Source organism: Cygnus olor, chromosome 2 (assembly GCF_009769625.2).
Source record: "Cygnus olor isolate bCygOlo1 chromosome 2, bCygOlo1.pri.v2, whole genome shotgun sequence".
Lineage (NCBI taxonomy): Eukaryota > Metazoa > Chordata > Aves > Anseriformes > Anatidae > Cygnus > Cygnus olor.
The window spans coordinates 63,963,090-63,986,954 of record NC_049170.1 but is presented as its reverse complement, the minus strand read 5'-3'; the positions used below and the strand labels follow the sequence as shown (position 1 = coordinate 63,986,954).

Here is a 23,865-nt window from a genome sequence, read left to right as displayed (position 1 = left end):
ACACATTTTTTGCTCTGCTGAAGCTGCAACTCAAATGGGAAATACAAAAGTATTAAATCAATATTAAATAATTTATAGCTTTACTCACTACAGCATCAGTCTTAGTTAGGAGGGAAAGCGAATTCTTTTACAATCATTTATGTTCAAAGCACTTCCTTTCATAAATATTGCAGATTAAAAAAAAAAAAACAGTAAAAAAAAAAAATAAAAGCTTAAATACTGCCCCAAGGAGAGGGGGATTGCATGCAGTATTGGCTCTGACAACTTCATATAAATTATCATAATCTTCATGCAGAGCCGTTGTGAGCTTAAAAGTAGCAAGGGCCTCGGGAGGAGGAGGAGGGGGCCCGTCTCCGCGCGGTGCCATAACCCCTATGCTTATGTGCTTGGCAGCGGCCGAGGAGTGGCGCAAGATGGGCGGCGAGCCCTGGCAGCTGATCGAGCCGGTTGATGGCTTCCACCCCAGCCAGGTAAAATCCAGACCCAAGGTGAGGGGTCGCAGAGCAGGAGGGATGCCAGCGCTAGCATTGGGTTGGCTGCTCACACTGCCTGTGGTGCCTGCGTGTCCTGCAGCAGGGATGGGGGGGGTTTCTTTCAGGAGAGACCCTGACCCTGTCCCTACCCATAAATACGACCATGGTGAAGACCCTGCCAATGTCCATGCCCCTACATCCCACATCCTCAGCCTCCAAGGCCATAGATCCCCCCCCCCCCCCCCCCCAATCCTAGCCTGGAACAGAGTTTTTGTTTTGAAGCCATACCTATAAACTGGCTTATGCACTGCAGCCACATGATGAAACACTTCTCTCCCAATTCCTTGGCCTCCAAGGATGGGTGGTAGGGGAAAGTTTGTAGTCAGAAATGAATGAAAGGGAAGGAGAAACGGCTGCTTGGCTGTAACTCCTCACTTTGCTGACCTTATGCAAGGTTTGTCCTGTTCCCACCATGCTCACTTTCAGAGTACTTCTTTTCTGAACCTGCACAATGCTTTGGGAGAGCACGTCCTGCAATCTGCTACAAGCAAAGCAATGCATTTTCTATAGGCTAGCTTCAGGTTTCAAGTATGTACACAGTTGAAAATAAATTCATATTTGAAATATTAAAGTGGAAACAAAAGAGTGGCCCATCTTGCTGATATGACCCTGAGTAAAACTGTATGACTGCCCAGCAAACAGTGCTACAAGGGGCCAATCCCTGTGCCCAAAAGCACAGACTGAATTTCTGAGGCAGTTTTATGATGGGAGCCAACCCCCACACACATATTCTCTGTTGACTGCCTCTTCAGCCAGTGGTGACAGGTGTAGGGACATCCAAAGCATAAGTAAGTGCTTTCCTTGCTGTCTTTTACATTCATGCTGGTCAGCTGAATAAAATGGTGGCTGGCTCACCTTTGCCATGTCAGAAGAATTTCCTGGTCACAGAGGGGCCCCTTCATAGCAGAAATAATGCCTGCTTGGCTACCAAGCCCTACCACGAGGAAGCTGTGGGAAAGTATGGGCTTAGAGCCTGAGGACATGGGGGAAGCGTGTCTGGATATTTTCGGTGCTGGCCTTTTAAAAGGAAGCAGTTAGAGAAAACTTGGCAAACGAAACAGGAGTGAAAGCAGTGATGAAACAAACCCCATTCCCACTCCCACCATCTGGGGAAAATACACAGAATGAGGCTGGCAGGGAAGGTCTTTGTGTTATTCTTATGCCTTACCCCGATACCCTGAGGCTGGCCTGAGGCTTCCTATAGCCACCAGCAACCAGCCACCAAGGGAGCCAAGCTCACTGGGTCACAGCTTCCCCTCCAGGCTCTTGCCCACATCCTGCACCCCACCAGCTGCTGCAAGGCAGCACGGAGTCAGGCACAGCAAGCGTTCATCTTGAAGGGAACCTTCCTAAGTCAAAAGAAAGTTGCAGAAGGGCATGGAAGGGCAGCTACCAACCCAGGCACAGCTCCCAGCATGGCAGGCTGCAGGCCCTGGCCACATGCTGCTGTATTTCACTCCCCCTGGGCCTGGCATCCTGCAGTCGTTACCATCTCCCTCTCCTGCTGTTAGGATGACGTTACTGCTTTTATAGGTACATTTTCCCATACAGTCAAGGTGCCAGCTGTAGATATGCCTCACTTCAAGTGAGTTATTGCCCTTCTAGGATTTATTAATTAGCCTTATCCAAACAACCACTGCTTTAAATCCATTTTTCTTTTCCTGCTATTATAGAGAAGTCTGTTATCAACACAGCGCTGTTTGGACTGAGACACAGCACTCTGCTCTGAAAGAGTGGCTCTCAGGACAAAGAAGGGGAAGTGTGAGCACAGCATGATATTTTAAGAGTACGCTTGAGAGAGATGATAAACAACTCACTCACTCGTCATGCAAGTTTTATTTAAAGTTTTACTTTATACCGGCGTGAATGCCTCTGGCCAGATATGGCTTTAATACCATCTAGTGCTGCCTAGCACAAAAGTTAATGCTTGTCAAGTGAAGGAGTTCTTTTACTTCCATCTTTGCAGCTATTCTCCACTTGTCACACACAGCCCGACAAATAAATATGACTGATAAGTCCTAACTCAATCTTTTTTACAGCATTTTTCTCAAAGATCTCAAAGCATTAGAGAAACAGTCATAAATATTTGAACTGAGCAGCACCCTAAGGAAAATACACACATTTTAGCTCTTGCCTTCAGATGCAGAAAAACTGAGCATGGGGTATGAGAAGCACAGTGCCACTCTGTGCCAAGGTGAGCTGGAGGAACACCATGCTCCCCCCTTGTTACTATGCACCACTGGGCAGGAGAAGTCTGATGTCTGCCCTGGATTTAACCTGCCATTTATCTGGCATCTCATTAATTGAAGAAATAAATAATCCACTTGTGTAAACAGGTGTCAGCACATATATCCAATAGACCATCACTCCAATTATGCAGTAGAGTGGAAGGGAATTGAACCTTCCTAACAGACAGCCATAGACAAATCACTGCAAAGAGAAGGAAGAGGAAAAAAAACAAGAAGGCAACCATACATTTGTCCCATCAGAGCTATTCTGTTTTTTCATGCATTGAAAAAGGCTAGGCTAGGACACAGAACAAAAAAAGTCTCCATAGTGTCCACAGAGAGTATTTTGTATCTAAGAACCCTTGAAGGAAGGGATAAACACCAAGCACTTGTGTTTAGCCCGGCCCAGAACTATATTTCATTATGGGACATTCCTACAGGAAGAAGAGCATTTTCCTGTGTGTTTTCATTAAGCTGCAAAACTGGAGATTACTCATTCTTGGCATATCTGTATTTGTCTTAAGTTTAAAAACTAAAACACCCAGATCAATCTGTAAGTGGATGAAATTCACACCATTTACTTTTAACACCTAAAAGCATGATGTCTGAGCCCTCCCAAGATCCCTCTAGAGTCATCTCTGAGACAGTACTCCCCCAAGTCCTGCTTGATTGTCCTTGGAAGAAATTTCTTTCCCTTGACTAGAGGGGGAGCCCAGGGGCTTTCAGCAGCTTTTCCTTCCTACAAATCTCACTGCAAACCATCCTGAGTGCCAGATGGCTTCAAGGACATTGCTTCTGTCTGGAACAGCTGATTGCTTTGTTTGTATGGCATGACCATGCATTTCAAGAGGATTCTGTGCAAATGGTTTCATTTCTTGCTTTTATGAAGTTACCACTGAGAATGCAAAAGCCCTGAGCATCACAAACTGGAAACAGGGATGCTTGGAAGATTCTTAATGATTATGTACAGGCAGGAAAGCACAGCTTGAGTGTGATTAGATTTTCCCTTTTTCTTTTTTTTAAGTCTAAGGAAAGCACATTATAACCAGGGAAGAGAAAAAAATGAAACAAAACACATCAGATTAGTTGTGTATTTACACTTTGCTGAGAAACATTCCCATCCCCATTTTGGTACAGAAGGAAAAAACAGCCAAAAGCTGCTAAAATAACACAACCACCTCAAAGTCACAGTCATCCAGGACTCTATGAGAAACAGGCAATATTTCCTTTAAAAATTGTTCAGGATGTTATTTATTTATTAATTAAGATTAAAATTAAAAAAATGCAAAAAAATAAAAATAAATGTAACTGGTGCCAAAACACAAGCTGTTTGGAATTTAAAAAGGACCTATGAGAGAAACGATTTCTTGAATCATGAACCTTTCTCTGTGCCTCACTACTCATCCAGTGTAAATTAACAGCACCATGTGAGCAGGTAGTCTGAGCAGGACCTATGTTATTTAGGACATTCTAAGCACATCTTAAATTGCAATCAACAGCAGTCTGAACACTGTAGAGTGTACCTCCTGTGATACTCTTTCACTCTTTCAGGGGGGTACAACATGCAAAGATAGTGGGTATTGTTTTGTTTAAAAAAAAAAAAAAAAGTCATCCTGCTAAAAACATAAGGAAGGCTTAGGGACTTGTGAAGGAGGTTTGGAGACTCCCATGCCAAAAAGGACCACTCTGACACAGAGAGGTCTCAACTGCCTGGCAGCCGCTGAGTGTCCCAGGACCTTGTTTGGTCACATTAGGAATTTGTACCAAGAAAAAAATGCCATATTACAAAATCTCCCCTATCCCTCTCCCCTGCCTAATGTCTGATAGCTTAATGAGGCTGCACATGACAAGAGTCCAAGAGCTTCCAACTTGCAGATGTTGCTCTCTGTACATTAGCTCTGAATAAAGTTTTCTTCTCCTGGCCCATCATTACAGCTTTTTTTCAAAAGCACAGCATAAAAAAGTGCATAAAATTTCCCTAAAGGTTCCAGTCTCTTTCTGAAACTCTGAAACAGGGTTCAAATAGTTTGATTCCATAAATCCATCTCGGCCCTTCATACGAAGGCTTTGTTAGCCCTATTTAAGCCTTGTAATTATAATCAATGTTAGCATGAGTTTCAGATTTGAAAGTAAAGTTACTATATAGGCAAAATATAACCATAGGTCAAAAGTTGAAACAAAAAAGCATTAGCAGGGTGTGAAAACTTGGTTAAAGGAGAATCAGGCTATTCTCTTTCCCTTTCTCCTACCCTTGATGATTTTCACCCTGGCAAAACAGTAGATACAATTTCTCTTTAGTGCATAACTTCTAGGGCAAACTCTGTAAAGGCTAGAGCAGTTCTGATAGCGAGGAGAAAAGCTATTTTACCATTTTCTGCAGGTCTCATGGGAAAAGGCTCTGAAGACAGACAGCAACAGGTGTGGACTTAGAGAATCAGAGGTGGTTAGTTTTGAACCTGGATATAATTGGGCCTCTTTTTCCCAGCACCTGGGGTTTCCTTACAGGATAACAAAGAGGATAGTTATTAGAAGTATCAGAGGAATTCAAGAGCATGAATTCCTTTGGACTGGCAAGAGATTTATGCCTTATATCCAAGCAGTGCTTTTTGAAATAATGCTTTGGGGAAAAAAAGTGAGACCCTATGGCTTTTGAACAGAAGTTTGTTGACCAGACATTGTAGGCATCAGGCAATGGTTGAAGACTCTCATTAGACCTGACCATCTGCTTGCTTGTATGTCTTTATTTTCCTGTAATTGATAAAAATAATTTACAACACTTTTGCAAAGACAAAACACAACTGTAACAGAGAGTAGAACTTTATGCTTGTGAACTGCACATATGGTCACATTTTCGTTCTATGATAAATAGCTTAAAAAGGGTTATTCAACGTAAGGCTTCACATCTGATCTTTAAAAAAAAAAAAGAAAAAAAAAGAAAAGAAAAGAAAAGAAACACCTTTTTGGAATCACCCCCTGCCTATTTTACCAGAAATAAGCTCTTGTTGATAAATTCAGTTCTTGCTCTGGTCAGGGAAGTACAGATATGTAATCCTCACCTTATTTTACTGTTCAAATGGATTTTCATCTGTTCAGGCAGCTGGAACAGAGTATTTTCTTTGGCTAGAGGTTACGCTCCATCACGTTTATGGAGGGGAGTCTGTCTTCTGATGGGGACTGGTACAAAACCACTGAATTATACAGGCACAAGAAATTGATAGTATTTGTGCTGTTCACAGATTGCTGCAGCCCTGGGAACAAGCATTACCTGGCAGAAGGCACTACATGAATGGCCTCAAGTGCTTGGAAAGGAGAATCCATTCAACGACCAGATTGAAGCTATATTCAAAGATCAAGGTGGACACTGACTCCCAAACTGCCAGAGCCACGGTTTACAGGGATGCTTCCTGGTACATTCCAGAAAACAACATGATTAGAGACCAAAACAAAAGAAAATAGAGGGCACAAGTTATCAGAGCCACACTTATTTTTGTTGTTGTTGTTCAAAATAGCAGTACAAAGAGACAGTAGTGCTGGTTAGCATAGGAGCATTCTTTTCAGTGCTGTATCTTAACTGCAAAGTCACCCACCTGTACAAGTAGACTGAGCTTTTTCTGTGGAGCTACAAAAATAAAATAAAATCAAAGGATACCTGCCAGCTAGACCATTCATTTTACTGGTTTGCAAATGCATAATAAGATTGTTTCCACATATAGCAACCCCCTAGCCGTACCTCATTGTTTTCCATGCAGAACGGTATTTCTGGGCTTTCCATTTGTACTGTTCAACAGTTAATCTGATCCCAAAAGGGGCGGGAGGGGGAACCCAATCTAATCTTGTTGCTATGAGTTGTATACATGTAATTACCTCAACTGTCAATATATTATTTAGCTGCTATTTGCTTATTAAAATGTGCAAGGAATAACAAGACACTAGATGTTAGATTTGCCTGGCAGCATTAGTTCAGTTTGACTGAGCACAGGTTCCCTTTTCCACCATTAACGAGCTCGTAACTTGACAACCCTTCAAGTATTTAACACAGCTTGCTTTTTAAAGCTTTAACACATCTCTACTCCTTAGCTTCATAACAAATGCAATATGCACTATAAGTCCCATGCATTTTGCAGGTATGACCTAAGGAATCGCTGAAGGTAATGGGCAGCTCTTACCTGCTCTACTTTATACATAGTATTAAAGGTTGAGAATTAAAAGTATTTATTTCACCAGCTCACCCAATACTTTTAGCAAAAGGCAAACAAGAACACAACAAAAAGAAAAAACCACCACCACAGAATACCCAAGCAAAATTAGATACAGCTCTACTAGCAGCCCTACTGGTGATAAAGGGATCAGACAGCGTAAAATAGCACTAATTACACATGGAAAAATATGGTAAATAGAAAGTGTTAACACAGCATGACTAAAGCCATCAAAATTAGCCAGGGCTCAGTTATACTTGGTCTATTTTTTGTTCTGAATGTGTCTGTGTATATGGCTGCATCAGCTGTGACCCAGCTCTGAGGCTGCAGGACAGACAGACGGCCTGGCTGTGTGCGGGCCCAAGCACACCGACCACATCTGTAGGAGCTGTGTCTGCTCGGTAGTTTGAAGAGGCAGAGGAGTACTTGCAAATACTATTTTGATTGAAGCAAATCCTAGATACCCTATTTTTTTGTACTTCTTTTTTAAGTACAGTCAATGCAGCATCTTTTATTAAGATTAAATTCTTGTGGGACAACTGCTAATGTTTGAGGAAATACTCATCATCTTTAGGAAACCAAGAGGGAATGCACTTTAACTGAATGATACTTACTATCATATGTCCCACTTCATTCAAGGCATTCAGATGTTACCAAATAGCCACTGTCTCCCAAGAAACAGTTTCAACTCAGTCATCCTCAGACATGCCTCTGCTATTGGTTGCACACTGGAACAGGCTCCCCAGGGAGGTAGTCACTGTACCAAGCCCGTCGGAATTTAAGAAGCATTTGGACTGTGCACTTAGTCCCATGGTCTAAAATTCTGGGTAGACCTGTGTGGTGCCAGGAGTTGGACTTGATGATCCTTATGGGTCCCTTCTAACTCATGATATTCTATGATTCTATTTAGTGCTAGAAGAGGAAACATATCTGCTTGCTGTACAAAAATCTCTGCCAAATGGCACAGTGTTCAATATACGCTTTCCAGGTCAGGTTTCTTACTGTCATTAAAAACAAAACCAGGACAAAAGCAAGTGCATCCACATTGTTTTACAATAGACCACGTACAGCAAGGACAATACCTCCAGACTCATATTGGATAATTTCCTTTACACCAAAACACAGAAATGCGGCAATCAAAGGAGGGAAGAGAACACTGTTTAGAAGCCAAATTTTCAAGCAGTTACTGCATCCCAATTGAGTTTAGGCTTTGATAATGCCAATTAAGAGTTTTAAAAGCTAGTAAGACTCAAATTTCCTCAGTTAAAATAAGCTTCATTGCCCAGAGCAAAGCATATTCATTTGTAGAATTTCTTATTAGTAAGCATCTTGAAATTGTGTACAATGGAAAAAAAGTAGACTGAGAGAATGTTCTAAATTTATAAAAAGGCAAGAGAGACCTGAAATCCCCAAAGCTCTTAGACTTGCCCTAGCAGTGTAATTACTCCATCCTTGATACAGTCTTTGAGGGACTTCACAAAATGGGCTTGCCACTGGCTGCAGGAGCACTAATCAAACCATATGTCACACCTTAGCAGCAAACTCCCCAATTCAGCACTAAAATCAGGCAGTATACAGAAACTTCATTTGTAACTAATGCGGTAACTATTTGCCAGTAAAGATGAATTTGGGGTGTATTATGCCACCACCTTTTACAAGTACTACATCTCTTTGTTGTTTCAAAAATACAAAAAATACTTGAAGATCTGCATGCCCAAATGCTTTTTGAGCAGCATTGGTAAGTTAAACACCCAATTTTAAACAGCTGGTTCTGACAAAGCTTAATCTAAAGCAGTAGCAAGCTATGTATTCTAGTCTATTTCCCTAATTTAACCATCTCCTGATGCTTAGGATGAAGATGACAAATGCCTGAGTAAAAGAAAAAAAATTGCTCTTGGAAAGTTCAGTATAGCACCATGAAATCAAGCTTCATTAACAGTAAAGATTTTTAAGGAATGTCTTATCACAGGCATCCCCCCACATAGTTGGACGATGTAGATACAGGGGGATTTCATCAATGCCTTACAGCACATGGTTTCAATGCACTAAACATAGGAGACTTTTGCTGTTGTTTTTCTGTTCAACTATTTTATAACAACTTAATGCATTGCAATCTGAGAGTATCAGAGAAACTATTTTTGAGTTATAGAGGTACATCTACCTGAAGCTATTTGAATTCACTTGGCCTGGCCTATTCACTATAAATATGAGAAAACTCTAACCTGTAGAGCTGAAAGCTCTCATCTCTTCGTGACATTTCTATCCAAAACTTTTCAAACTCTGTAGCTGTATTTGGCTTTCCACTTCAGGACAAAAAAAAAAATGCAAGACCTCTAGGATTCTGTGATTCAGACAGAGCACAATCATTTTTTAAAGTTATGGTAGAGTACAAGTTTAAACTGAACTGTTGTTCTGTAGTCTCTCTGCTTTCAACCTTCATCAAGGTTCTAACACACTTGCAGAAAAAAACCCTCACATATTAACCATGTTATCCCTCTCCCTCACATCTGCGTTTTCCTTACTCCCTCATGTCTATCTTGCAGTGCTCAGAAAACAGATGATCCCTGACATTTTTGAAAAAGTTTTTCCACAGCTCACCCTTGAAGGAATTGGGAATGCGAGAGGGGAAGAGGTACGCATTAGTGCAAGCCAGTAGAGGTGTAAATGGAGGCTTGTTGCTAAGCTGGTGTCACGTGCTTCTGCTGACTGCAGCAGTACATTTGATCACTGACAGTGTGTTCAGGTCAGGTTTTTTAATTTGCATCACCTATTACAGTTTATACATTTCCTTGATATTTTTCCATCTTCAGCAATAATAAAACACATTGGTTTCTACAATGGATAATAGCCCAAATTGAAAATACAGTCCAAATGAAAGCATGTCACTCCTTTCTATAGACTCTTGCTTCATAACTCAACCTACCGTGTATCCATGGATGAAATTTGCACTGCCACTGTTCATATTCCATTGCTACTCTGCTGCCATGTCTTTACCACGTGAGACAAGAACCATCTCATCACATTCAATGAACTGCTGATGTCTAGCTGCCTTTACACCCATGTATGTTCCAAACATATTCATGGTAATTGCCCACAAACAATCTGGTGCTAGCTACCCCTGAGATGTTGCATTATATTCCCAAATGAAGAGGTATTTTGGATATACATACTGAATAGAATACTGAATAGAATTTCCCAAACACCACATGGAGTCTAGCTTTTTGTCTTCAGACTAGTGTCTCAAATGCATAGATGATATTAGGAGAAGTTGCATAAAGTTTTATTATTTATTTTAAAAGGGATAAAATATATCTCAATACATAATTTGGAAATATTTAAGGACATCTGAAAAAAATAGATTTAAAAGCAAAAGTACAAAAGTGGCTGGATGAAAACAGTTTAAGATAACAGAATTTAGTGTTTCAAGTGTGAATATACAGCAGCAGTAACAACTTAAAAGTATTCCACTACTGCATTTGCAATAGTGGGGTAATGAGATAGTATTTCACTAAGCCCAGTGAAAAAGCTGTGAAAACTGCAGGTTTTTACTGACTAGTTCTGCCATTTTAATGATGGGTCTGAAGTACTCTTTTTGTCTGCATTTATGGACATGTCTACGGTGGGGGAGAAGATCCATACTTTTGGCAAGAGTATTAGTTGGTAGATAGCAGCTTTAGAGTGTCTTACAGAAAAAGCAATTTTATAGCCTACTTCTGGTTCTCAAATGGAGTAGAATTCGAGCTTGTATAAACCACGAGTTCTAAGACATACTGACATACACAAACCTAGAACTAATTTTTGTATAGCAGTCCTAACAAAAATATTCAAGACCTTTCATTTCTATCAAAGTGCAATGTACTGCATACATAATTCCATACTTGTAAACCATATAGCATACATGCAATTATCCATACCAGTTTGGTATGAGAAATGGCATAAAATCTAATACAAAGAAGTATGAATATTGTGCACATCTTTTGTTCTGACCAGAAGAAAAGGACATTGTGCAAGCAAGAAACACTTATGCTGCATGTTGTAGAATAAAATTTACTATTAACTACTTTGCCTGATCATTATAAGAAATGCTCCAACATTAAAATTCCTGCTTCAGCACCATCCTTCTAATATAACTCTGAGCTAATGTTTTTTTCAGGGAGCTGAGTTAACTAGTAAGTGTGTATTCACTAGCTTCCCCCACCCTCCTCATTCTCCAGAAGTGCAATTTCCTCCAATAATTTAGTTATTTCAAGAAGAGAATATGCTTAGCTACAGAGACTTCCAAAAAAAGGAGTTATATAAATATTTAGCATATTTAGAAACAGCTAATTGCTTCCTACCATACTCAAAAGCTAGGAAAAAAGTTTTAAAACTCTTAAAGTGAGATAAAAATACTGCATAAAAGTCCTGTATAAAGGTATGTACTCTCAAATTTAAAGCTTAAGTGATCCAGAGAACTTTCCACAAATTTTCATTTAACTTTTTTTTCTTTGTGTAGTTCATGTGGCCTTTTGCATATATATATTTTCTTCATATTCCCCTTCCAGTGCTTAAGGCTTTCCAATTGGTTTATAGCATGCATCAGGTTGCCACATACGAAGATCAACAAGAACTTGGTTTAGCTTTTGCATCCAAAGGTTACGCTCTTCTTTAGTATCAGCAGACAGCCAATTCCTAAAAAGCAAAGAACCCAATGAGTTAGATACCTTCCCCCCTAGTTATTCCGAAAAAGCTGATCATCTATGGAATCCCAAATAGCAGGGGAAAAATGAAATAAAATATTCCAGAATTCTGCAGAGTACTACAAGTACAAGCTATCTGGCATTTCCATTTCTAGAAACATCAAGTTCTTTGTTCTCAGAAGAAATAAATGGAACAGTAAGACAAAACATGACTAAAATCGATCAAGACAGCTTAAGTATCATCTAGAAATCTTAGCATTTTAATTATCTTTGCATTGGCATGGCAAAGTTGTAAAGCTACATTATTAAAACCATCACACAAGGCAAGACATGCCCCCCCAACAACCTGCCCCCCACAGCCTTCACAAACCATGATTTTATCCACTCACTTTGTAACACAGAGTGTGTCTCTGCACTGGCTAACAAGGGTCTCTCTATCATCTTCCCTCTGTGGACGGACAGTTATCAGTTCAAAAGTGTTGGGACGGGCACAGAACTCCCTGTTAGCAGGTTCAATCTGACGATTAGTACAGTTAGCCAAGTTTATCCAGCCCAAAGGATGCTGAAAGTGAAGTTAATCATCAGTTAAGAATATTGTTCTGAAGACTAATTCTGAACATATGCTCTGACAATTTTTCCTTATGAAGTGAATTCTAACCCCCAACCAAATAAACAGAAGTCTATTACTGCTCTTTTCAATGTGAAAAGTAGAATAGGTGAAGCAAGATAACAGACAATGAAATAGGCCCTGCTCTGTCACATACAATACAGTTAACAAATCCATCCTTACCAGAGGCTTAGACTAGAAAAATACGTTCACCCTTTTCTTTTTTCCTTTCAAGAGAAACTTGCTTTTAAACTCAAAAATTCAGGAGAGCTTGGTAATAAAATCCAAGCTGATAGAGCAAGCTCTACCAAAGCCTACAGAAGGCAGGCACTTCAGGAATGCTTTGTATCATTCTCAAAACCCGTAAGTATATGGATTCACCTTCAAACATTCAACTAAGGCACTTAAGTGTAGAGTCCAGCTGCTTTAGCTCCCTCTATAGTTAGTGGCTAGACCTCTTCAGGGAGCATTTCCATTTTCAAGGCAGTTATTTCTTCCCACTGACTACAGAGGGAGGCTCAGCTGTATGCCTAACGTTAGTTACAGACCTTGGCTCCAATTCATCACACCTACAGAATACCTCACCACGGAAACATCACAAGCAGTTCTTGATTAGGAGAAAAGCTTGCTATTTATTGGGCATATTCATTATGCTGTTCCAGAGACAGTTAATACAACCTAGGTTACAAGAAAAAAGGATAGCTCCATCTCAATGAATATTAAGAAACAGTTCCCATAGATATACATATATACCCAACCTGCAAAGCTTATCTAAAAAAATATGATTTAAAGCAATCATTGTTCAACACTTGTATTTCTGAGCTACGTGTATCTTTGCATAATAGAACAGACATAGCAGGGGTAAGGGGAGGCATATAAGGATAGAGTTTAATATTGCTGTAGATGATAAATAAGAGCATATCTATATTATTCTTTAAGTATACCTTTCTCAGTTACAGTGACAAGTCTATAACATTTTCAAGAACAGAACAATCTAAGACAAATCAAAGCAGCTTTCTTGTGCACAAAAGCAGAACAGGAAGCTTTTTCTTGATCAATTTTTTGCCTTTTTTAATTACAGTAGGCAGAGATTTTTCCTGTCTCCTGGCAAGGAAAGAGTACATTGATATATTTTGGCATTGTCAACTACCAGCATATGGTCTTCCTCTGTTAGCAGGGAAGAAATTAAACTCAGGCAGCTGAATTGGCATAGAAGATCCAGAAGGACCAGAGCTCACCACAGAATTTGGGAAAGAAAGTGTTCTGCCAACAAACAAGCAAACATTTAATGGCAAATTGCTTAAGTGAGTCAGAAAAAAAGCCTCTTGAAAGCAACTCTTAAAAGCAAATGGAAAGGTTTCAGTACACACTGCAGGAACAGGCTAAAGAGACAAAGTTCACTTTACTGACAGATGAACCTCTCTGATTTGGTGCATTAGCCAGACAATACCATGAGTTTCTGCAAGAACTATTTAAACCTACCAGTTTCAGCTATAATGTGGGAGCTGCAAGAAAACAACGACTGCAAACAAGATAGTTCATAATTACATTTATGCTTCTACGATATAGAAGGATTGTCCAGTCTCAGTTTTCACCATATTGAGTATTAAAGTCAGTGTTTGGTCTAAAGATTAGGGCAGATGGATACAACTTGCTTACCAAGCTGTACAAGCCTGATCGATTCCAATTAAGTAATCTATAGATTAGTCTTTTGACAAATATAATGGAAAGCCTTAAAACTAAAAGGAAAATTGAATATGGATTTTCCTCCAATTTTCTTCTTCCCCACCAGATATGGTCAATTTCTAAATTTGCCCTGGTTTAGGTCATATTTATGACAAGTCTCCTTCATTCCCCAAAGAAACTTTAAGAGCTTGAATCTCATGCTTTGCATACAGTTACCTGAAACCTAAAGCATTGCTGTCTTTAAAAGCGATCAGTGAATTGCATAGGGTACTACAGAACTTTATAGGCTTGATCTTTATAAACAGCATTACCTTTCGTTTTTCGTCATCTGGGTATGTCCAGTAAGATATACAGTTTCCAGAAAGTACACACCAGCGCCTATGCCATGCTCCAAATCCACTAACATCTTCAAACATAGTCTTTAAAGAAAAGGAAAAAATATTACCACCTTCAGCTTTGTCTGTACTCAACTATTTTCCCTACAGAATGGTTCTGCAAGTACAACACTTCATTGCAGTAAACTTAAAAGCAGGAAAAAAATATACTGGGAGAAACTTCTATTAGTATATTTCCAGACAGTGTAGAAAATGAACTTACACTATTACTCTTAAGTTTGCAGCCTTTGGCTCAAAATGCACCTAATCCCAGCCACTTTAAATGACTAGATTTTAATACTGACCGTAGTAAGCATTCCTATCATGTTAATACAACGGAGGGTTATTTATAGAAGATACTTTCCACAGAGTTCACAAGACACATACTAGTATAACACAAATTATTATGATTAGGTATATGAGTCATCTTTGACTTACAGGTCAGGATTACAAAGTGTATGTCTGGCTATTCTGCAGGCTACATTCAGGAGTCCAGTCAGTTTAAAAGAAATTAGAAATCAATTATAATTGTTTGTGTTGGCAGTTTATTTTATTACATGCTGTATTATGTCAATTTCAAGGCCCCTTTTGCTTGATATTGAAATAGAAAGTTTAGTATCTACCTTCTATCCCTGATCCCTCTTGAACTTGCACAAAACATTTTCTTTGAATTAATTTAAGTGTTGTGTTTTCCACTCTTTGTAATTCATGCTATATATTTTTAATGGCACAGGTTGTTTGCAAACCGTCACTCTGAAAAATTTAATATGCACACCATTCTCCAGGTTTCACATACTGAATAGTAAAAGTAAACACACGCTTTATAATCCATGCACAAAAATATGGGATAGCAAGCAATCCTGTTAAATGTTTGCATCTAATCAAAGGTGAACAGACTTCATTAAGTAAAAGGAAAGGAGACAGAACTGCTTAAAAAAATAAAGAAATTCTGCCTTATGAATACACTAGAGTAACAGTAAAGTTTAATGTTTTGCTGAATTATTTTCATAGCACTTTTACTGCCATCTGATGGATACAAGCTTAACAGCTCCATCTATTAGGCTGAGGTGCTCTTTATACAAGTCCAGATTTAAAAAGAGAACTGCTTAAGATGTTTCGCAAAAAGTAGCGTAGCTTCCTTGTTAAGTTAAAGCATGTGCACACAGTGAGGAAAACCTCTTTTGCTAGAAATAATTTTTATATGAGACCAAAAAAATCTAAGATGTCTTGTAAGAGTTTCTGGCAGGGAAATTAGAACCTCATCTCGTGACACACAGACTATAGCAAAAGAAAGTTAACTCAAGTTCAGAATAACAGGGAAACTGTTTACAATAAAAACATACAAACTAAAATTTTAGTGAGAGGCAACAGTACTAAAGATAGCTTTAATTTATGCTGCTTTAGAACATAAGCTAGAAAATGTTGGGATTTGGTTCAGGAAGAAAAATATATCTTAGTTTTGCTAAGATTCACTATCACCAAATGCATGTGTGAATTTAAAATAGTGACTATATTTAGTAAGGCTTATTTCCAAGGAAGGAATTTGAAGTGAATATCTTACCAAGAACCCTTTTTCCTCCATAGAAGAGTCCACTTGGCATTTTAACTTTAGATATATATGACCCTCCAAAGGAGACAAAACAGGAACCTGCAAAAAGTAAAACAATTAGTCATTTGATTTTAATCCTCTCAACATCTACTCTACCAGCTCAAGCAAGTCACCTGCACCAGAAAGTTAGCACTGTCTTGTTCTGAGGATCCACAGCCAGAAAGTAGTGATCAAGCAGGACAGTAATAATCAACAATTCTTTCAAGTTTATTGACAAGCTTTTCAAGATTTATTAATTTTCTCAGGATATATGCGCAAGCATGCTTCTGTCTAGAAGCAACAGGCATGTTGGATGTTGGTTATAAACCAACAAGCAAGGTTATAAAAAACACATGGCAGCAGTCCACATCCTACAAGCTTCTGCCTCAGTTTGACATTAAGCTGCTTAAAAAACAAAGCGGGTTTAAACAGGATTAGTACTTGGATGACATAAGCATTTATGGTAGGTACTGATGTTGCAGTGCCTATTCAGAAAAATATTTGTACAAAAAAACAATTTGTGGAAGAAGAGAAAGTAACAAAAGTAGTTCTTGACTGTCACTTAAGGTGTGACACTACATGTTCCATCAGGAAGTGTTGCAAACATTCCAACTCTTGCAAACTTCCAAACTGCAGTAAAATGCATTTCTGAATGAGGGCCTTATGGAATTTTTGTCAATTCCCCAATTTTGGGTGTTCTGGATTCCTTTCTATTGTGTGTCAGACAAAAGTACTTACTTGGATTATGAAGAGTTTACTAACAAAGTTGTGTGACAGTAAAGTAAAAGTGTTGTATAGCAAATTGAACATTCCAGTTATGCAGAGCCGACAACACCATTACTAATTAAAAAAGGTCTCAGAACATCCTCCTGTACGTGTAGTGTACGTATTACATTCTAGTCAACAATATATCCCTTTCAAAATGGAGTAGGGTGAAGGTACTGAGAAGAAAGCAATCTGTTGAATAAACAGCTAAATGAAGAGAAAACTGAAGTCCATGACTAGCCTAGCTTATTTTCTGGTATGGTCATTCATATATCCACCATAAAAAGAAGTTGGCTTACTGTCAAGGAAGATAATCTAATGAGACTCAAGATAACCCTCAAAAATTTGCAAAAAAATAATTTTCTTAGGAGAACTTAGATTACAAGTAGAAGATGATAGGCATTAAGCTTACCACCTTAATTTTGTGAGAAAACATACATAAAATTCTTTTTCTTCTGAGATCCAAGAAGAGTTAGCTACATAAAGCTATTTTCAGAGATTAAAAAATTATTTCTTTTAAGCACATTAATTTACATAATTCCTAAAAACACAAAAATGCATACACCAGGCAAAATATTTCAACTGCACATTTGTATACAGATAAGAACCTCATTTTGATGGGCTTAGTACTTTCAAAACTTTAGTTCTTTATGATCACTTGTTGCTTAAAATTTGCTTAAAAGTTGTATTCAAGCAAGGTCTTGACCAAATAAGAAAAAAGATTTAGCTCCTGAACAATATTAGTTTTCTTCAACAAGTTGAGTTAAACCGGTGTTTAGGCTGCTAGGGGTTTTTCTATCAATATCTGTCAGCACAGTAGCCAATTTTAAGTTCCATACAGCTCGACAAGAAACTGGCTTAAATTTCCTGGCTAACCAACTTTCAGAGAGACATTGATACATTCTGAAGAAAAGCCATTGTCTAGTCAACTAGGAAGACAAGAGACAAGCTTGTCAAGGAAAAACGCTAGGGGTCTTAACTGAGTTCTATCAGCATCCTTAGCATTGTACAATACAAGAAGTCAAATTCTTCAAAATTTTTTTTTAAGGCTCCCAGCATCTCGTTATAAAAAAGTGTTTACAAGGACATGTTAAGTATACATTAGAATTTTTAAAAACTGCAAGAGATTAGAGGACAGACAGATGTAAGCAACATGCATTAGGAAGCAGTTTCCTATTTAGTTATAAACTAAGCAATCATAGCAACCTTGTCCCGGAACATATAGCTCAATAGTTCTCTTTCCTCCCCTTCAAAATTCATCTACGGAAAAAAAAAACATGCTCAATGTGGTCAGTACAAGGTTAAAGGTTGTTTTTTGTTTTTTGTTTTTTTTGGGGGGGGAGTGTGTGTGTGGGGAAGAACAGTTACATGAGTGGATTTTGATCCTATCTACTCTGAATTTTAGCTGCGCATGACATAACTGGGAGGAATGAAACTCAAAACCCATTGAGTTGGCAGTTTATTTTATATTAGAAATGAGTGGGGCCAAGTTTAAGAGCAGCTGTTCAGTGCAAGCACAGGCCACAACAAAACTGAAGCTTTGCAGAGGTCATAATTTCACAAAAAGCTAACTGAAAATGGGAAATTCTTATTCACAACTGTTGAAGTCATGCACCTGGAAGAAGTTAACCAAATCAGTTTCCATGTTTTCTCAAGAATCCTATTGAACTTTGTGTTTATACTATAGTTTACTCATCCAGCCCAGTGTTCAGTCCTAAAGAACAAACTAAAAAGGCTCAAACCCACATTACCAAGTATAAAGTAAAAGCTGTTTTCCATAACACCCAGAGCAATGGGTTTTCAATAACTAAGTCACATGCAAAATGAGATCTATGTGTAGCTCTTGGTAAGGGGAATGTTTGTGCTGAACAAACAAAGCTGGTACACGTATAGTTGCAGTACAATTCAACTGTAAGGTCTGCAGACTGCTTTAGTAGCGGAGTCTGCTTCTATACATAGAAGTACATCTTCTGAAGAAGAAATTTGGATTATTCTGATCTTTTGTTTTTAATCTTGTGCACAAACAACCATTCTTGCTGTGTCATCTCTTGTCTGAAGCTATAATTGCAATACTACTATCATCACAATAAGCTAATAAGTCTAGAAGAAAATTTCTTCTGACGCTGCCATTTGGATAAAGCTGCAATTTAGTACTGCCATAACCTGTTGCTGCTTCAAAATTAATTTAAATTAGCTTAGAATAGCTGCTGGCATAAACACCTATTAAAATAGCTTTGAGGTGCAAGATGTTACAAGGTTAGAGTTTACAATGAAGGCAAGAATGTATTTTTTTTAATAACTTAATGGTAAGAGCCAATAAACATCATTTAGACAGGGAACTAAGGTATAAAACTTGATAATAGCTCTCAAAAAATAAAGATAACTTGTTTCTACAAATTTAATTGGGTGAGAAAAACTTGTACTCCTAAAGAAACTTATACTCCTAACTATATTCATCTGGGAGTTACTTCATTATTAAACACAATAAATATACTTAGATACTTAATAATACAGTACTTAATATTTGACAGTAAAAGCAACAAGCAACGTGAAGACTATGTAGAGAGACGCCAACTGCATACATTAATTTTGTCAGCAACAGCAATCAGTAACCAAACACATTCACAATCTTTGCACAGATATACCATACGTTGGGCTACAGAGAAGAGCCAACACCTGTCATAGCAAAGTCTTTTTCTGTTGTATCTTGAAAAGACGGTTCAGTCATCTGAAGTTAATATGAGTAAAATCTGTATGTTTATATAAATACATACATGCACACAAACATTTATTTATGTAGTGATTTCATTTCTAGAGCAGTAATTTTGCCTGGAAACAGTAAACTCAGGCTCACTCATTTCATTCTAATGGTACGTGATTATCTTTAGATTAGTAAACAGTAATTTCCATTACCTTTTCCAACGCAAATTTGGCATTTCCTACAGAAGACAATGATAGCTTGTGGGATCCAACAAGGATGAAATTAGTAGTGCGGACTGCATTAGGGCCGCCTGGACTGGCCATGGCTGTGGAGAAGAGTTCAAGGCAAGTTGTAATACAACATGCAACCGAGATGCTGCAGTGCGTAAGTGGCCACATATGTACTACCGTATAAATGCCCTACTCAGTACTCCAGAAGCACTCTTTGCAGTACAGCCCAGCAGCACATTCAGACAGGATCTTTGTATACCCCATTGCTCCACAGCTGACCTTTTCTTTGTTAAAAAGCTTTGAAACATTTGCAAAGGATAAGATAATTCACTTTAAGAGGTGTGAGGGGAGGGCAGAGCACACTCCAGGGCATACCACAAAGCACACATACTCTGCAATAGGGACTCGAGAAGAGGTTTAGAGATTTGGAAGTCTAGTAACACACTGCAGTCTTCCAGAACTCGCATGCATGCATTTCTGTACCAATAGAAACAAGCCATATAGCTTAGGCACAGGGATCAGACTAGTTGCAGCAGCATTGTAGACATCTCAGAGTTAGTTCATGAGCTCCTTATTGCTACAATTTTGTACTAAAGCTAGCTCAATATGTCAAACTTAAGTTAGACAAATGTATAACCCATTTTGAAGTAGTCAGGGAAACTCATAGATGCTATTCTCCTTCTCCCCAAGCGTCAGAAAAACATGTTAAAAACACGACAAAAATACTTCATAATCTGTTCATATTTTCAAGAATCTCCAAGTTTGCTCTATATTACTTTGTTGATATGAGACTCTAGTTTACATCTCAGTCCATCTTTTCAGGAACAGAATTTAAACTACAGTATCTGGTATCAGTTGCATGATTTTGGTTTTGCAAAGAAGTTCCACCAAACATAGTAACTTAGATATAATACTTAGCAATTGTAACTGGCAAACTGGCCTAATTCTGCATTTATTAAATGTAATTATCATGGTACAAGTATCATTTATTAATACATCACTTTCGATAGCCATGTTATTATTTATCTTGGTATAACATGCTTAGATTCTGCTTACCTGGAGTAAGAAGGGTGCTTTTCTAGAAAGAGAGAAAAACAAAAGCTTAGAGGGAAAATAGTTTGAGAATTCTACAGAAGACTAAATTAGGTTGAGAGAAACTAGATTTGAAGTAATTGAAAAAAATGAAATCCAGATAAACATGTACTAACTGCATGTTTCCAGCATCACGTATTCAGAGCTGTTACCTATTTCTTGAGCTGATGCTGAAGAGCTTGACAGAAAGCTGCACAGTTTACAGTTTCAAGAAAGGGACACAAAAAGCCTGTTACAGGCATAGCCTTATTAAGGTATGGGAATACAGCCTTTGGAAGTAGTCATATTGAGAGCCTGTTACAGTATTACATTCATACTTACAGAGGTGATAGATGTTAATAATCTCTTTGGAGTGATAACCTGCAAAAAACCCAGAATGAATGCATTTGGATTTCGTGCTACTTAAGTTGTCCATTACATTAACATGAAAATTAGACTTTAAGGCTTATCATCTAGATCAATTTTGAACAGATACTAGCTCTTTTTATGAGTCAGTCTTGTTTTTTGAACCCAGAGTGACTGTAGTGACTTTCAGTGGAAAAAATGCTATGCAAAGATGGACTGCAGAAAAGTTTATATTAGTCTGTTGCATACTTAACATGCATCTGAGAAAGCAATCTTGGTAGACTTTTCTTTTCTGCAACATGGCTTCAAAGTTACATTTGCTTATTATAGAAAGATATTAACAAGTACAGAGATGTTCAGTGTGATACTGTTGTACATTATCTATATTTCCAGGTGAAAGTCCCAAAGTTTGAAATGAGACTGTATATTAAACGAACTAGAATTATGTATGCATCTATTCTTGAACCTGAAAGACAAATGCAATAAGCTTGTCAAAAAGCAGCTACAGTATGCCATCAGCCCCACATTAGCAACTTACCTGGAGTGCCACAAACACATTCAGTATTAAGTGAAGGTTTCTGTAAACTAAGACAGGATAGAAAAACCCTGGACTTCAAACTGGTTTTATCGGGGGATAGGTGGAAGCATGTTTTCACTGCAATACGGAAGTAAAAATTTAAGGAATTTACTGTTCTCAGAGACAGGATTTTAAGCATTCATCCCATTTTCTTTGAAGGATGCTCAAGTTCCTCATTTTTACAATGAGACATCTTAACAAGGAGGAAATGGGACCTAAAACTGTCAAAACACTATGTGCCCAACTGTTGGAATGGCAAGCAGAAAGTCACCTCCAGTGAGCTACTGGCTTGTTTTGGGTCACAAAGCCTTAATGAAGCACAAGCAGTTGAAACGTGCATGCTATGAAGGCTGAAGCATTTACTTCCAAGGCATTATTAAAACATTTGCTTTAGAAATAAGCACCTATTGCTTTTACTTAATGCTGGAAAGAAAAAAGCATTACAGTTGATCAATAGAACTTTTAAGACAAATCAAACTGCAGGGTAGGGCATACTGACTTATGGAATTTAAGTTAAATGGAGAATAGGGGTAAATTGTTATCAAGGGCAACCATACTTATTAAATAAAAAGTCTGCAAAGCACAGCATTTTGCAGAATTAATAAGACTGTCTCCCCAAATGGATTTCAGATTCAAAGTGCTGCAGGTCCAATCCACTAATAGCTGCAGGACTCTTTAACCCATCTGTTATTGGGGATATTCCATAAAAGAACAAGAAGAGCGAAAGCAACAGATTGTCTAAAACTATTAGTCAGTTATCCCTGAAAACTGCAGTCATCTTAGTGTACCTTCTGTTGGAATACAACATCGTGATTTTCATGTTCCATTTACCTTAGATTTATTTGCCTTTTTCCTTTTATCAGTGCTTGCAACTTCTTTTCTCTGCACCTGTAAGGCAAGAAGATATTAAGAAAGCATGACACATGATTCTCCCTTATGTATCCTTTTGACAGAGACTGATACATACCAAACTGTAAACTTCTAGATTTATTTCAAAGTCATTTGACACATCATGCCTAAAAGGGATAAGTGGAAAACAAGTTAAACCACAGACTGCAAAGAAGGCTTTTTTGTTTGTGTTGTTAAGTGTTACTCATTGCTTCTTCCCTCCTCCTATTCCCTAAAACTCTGCAAGGAGCAGCTAGGAATATCTAAGGTTCTACTCAAAAGAAGCTTAGACTGACTATTAGTCAGCTCTATCACTCTTATTAGTAAGCCCTTGTTTGTTCCTACAGGTCAATAGGGATGTCTGAAATCCTTTCACTTCTGCAATACTACTCCCCAGTGCCAGCAGCTCCCAGTGCAAGCAGCATTGCTGTTCCTAAAACCCCAAGGTTTACTACCTCAAGATGCTTTCTAGAACTCCAAGAACAAAAGTAAAGGAGGGATAAGGGGTAGAAAGAATACATCTACCATTTCTCAAAATGCACGCCTTCAGTCCACTGCTGGCCCACATTTCCACAAAGAAAGATTGCTTTCTAAATGAACGTGTTGGACTTTAAAAAGTGAGGTTTTTTTTTTGTTTGCTTTTTAAACAAACCAGCCATTTGAATTCACATCCTTTTAGCTAACATTTGAGAACTGAAGCTTTAGTTTTAACAACACTATTTTTGAGACACCAAAACCAAATAGCTATATAAAGTGTTAGTTGCTGCAGAAGAAACACCATCTCAGAGAGCAATTTATTCATCATTAGAGGTTCCAGGGGAGAACAATCATAGAAAAAGCAATAGACAAATTAGCTGATGAATGGTGGAATAAATCTAGATTACTCTTTTGAAGAGTGCATTCTAGCTATTTCTTAAGTCTAGAAACACTCATGCCACAAGGCCTCACCCTATTTGTTTGCAGAATAAAGCATTCTTATATAAAAATGTTATTGAAAATATTCATATATGCTCCATCACAGATGGAACCGGTTCCAGAAGTTTCTTTACACTTATACTTACATAGTAAATGTTGTAGTAAAAGTAAGAGCATCTCCATTCAGGGAGCTGGCAGTACTTGCTAATGGAGTTGCAACCATATTTTCTGCTCCAGATCTCAGTATTATCACATAGTAGTAGTTTGCTGCTTCTGTAAATATATTTCAGATTGTTTAGATGGTTTTGTTAGCAAAAGTTGTCCAAGTATCCAAAGAAATCTAGAGTACCACACTGCCATTAAACACGCCTCTGTTTCATCCCACTTCGACATTTGTATTTAGTCAAGATTCACTTATAAACTAATTCTGAAAACAAGTTATTTTTCCCTAATGTGTCCAC

General features: G+C 38.2%; 2 protein-coding genes across 5 annotated transcripts in view; one reads left to right on the top strand and one right to left on the bottom strand.

Moving 5' to 3' along the window:
- The window catches only part of AOAH (acyloxyacyl hydrolase), a 77,974-nt gene extending 68,706 nt beyond the window's left edge, over positions 1-9,268 (top strand). For 2 of the 3 annotated variants that reach the window (XM_040545676.1, XM_040545674.1), the window contains exons 21-22: positions 394-470; positions 5,998-9,268. In XM_040545676.1, coding sequence (XP_040401610.1) covers positions 394-470; positions 5,998-6,126 — 206 coding nt within the window. In that variant the 3' untranslated portion in view covers positions 6,127-9,268. Of the gene's footprint in view, positions 1-393; positions 471-2,206; positions 3,059-5,997 lie in introns of those variants that run through there. The other variant, XM_040545675.1, reaches the window with a different exon arrangement.
- A 953-nt stretch (positions 9,269-10,221) lies between these two features.
- ANLN (anillin actin binding protein) overlaps positions 10,222-23,865 on the bottom strand; it is a 28,163-nt gene continuing 14,519 nt past the window's right edge. Inside the window, exons 15-25 of one of the 2 annotated variants that reach the window (XM_040545672.1) lie at positions 23,551-23,677; positions 22,569-22,617; positions 22,433-22,489; positions 21,001-21,039; positions 20,644-20,665; positions 19,570-19,682; positions 17,863-17,916; positions 15,865-15,951; positions 14,241-14,348; positions 12,026-12,198; positions 10,222-11,628 (exon numbers count right to left, since the gene is read on the bottom strand). In XM_040545672.1, coding sequence (XP_040401606.1) covers positions 11,505-11,628; positions 12,026-12,198; positions 14,241-14,348; positions 15,865-15,951; positions 17,863-17,916; positions 19,570-19,682; positions 20,644-20,665; positions 21,001-21,039; positions 22,433-22,489; positions 22,569-22,617; positions 23,551-23,677 — 953 coding nt within the window. In that variant the 3' untranslated portion in view covers positions 10,222-11,504. The remainder of the gene's footprint in view (positions 11,629-12,025; positions 12,199-14,240; positions 14,349-15,864; positions 15,952-17,862; positions 17,917-19,569; positions 19,683-20,643; positions 20,666-21,000; positions 21,040-22,432; positions 22,490-22,568; positions 22,618-23,550; positions 23,678-23,865) is intronic. The other variant, XM_040545673.1, reaches the window with a different exon arrangement.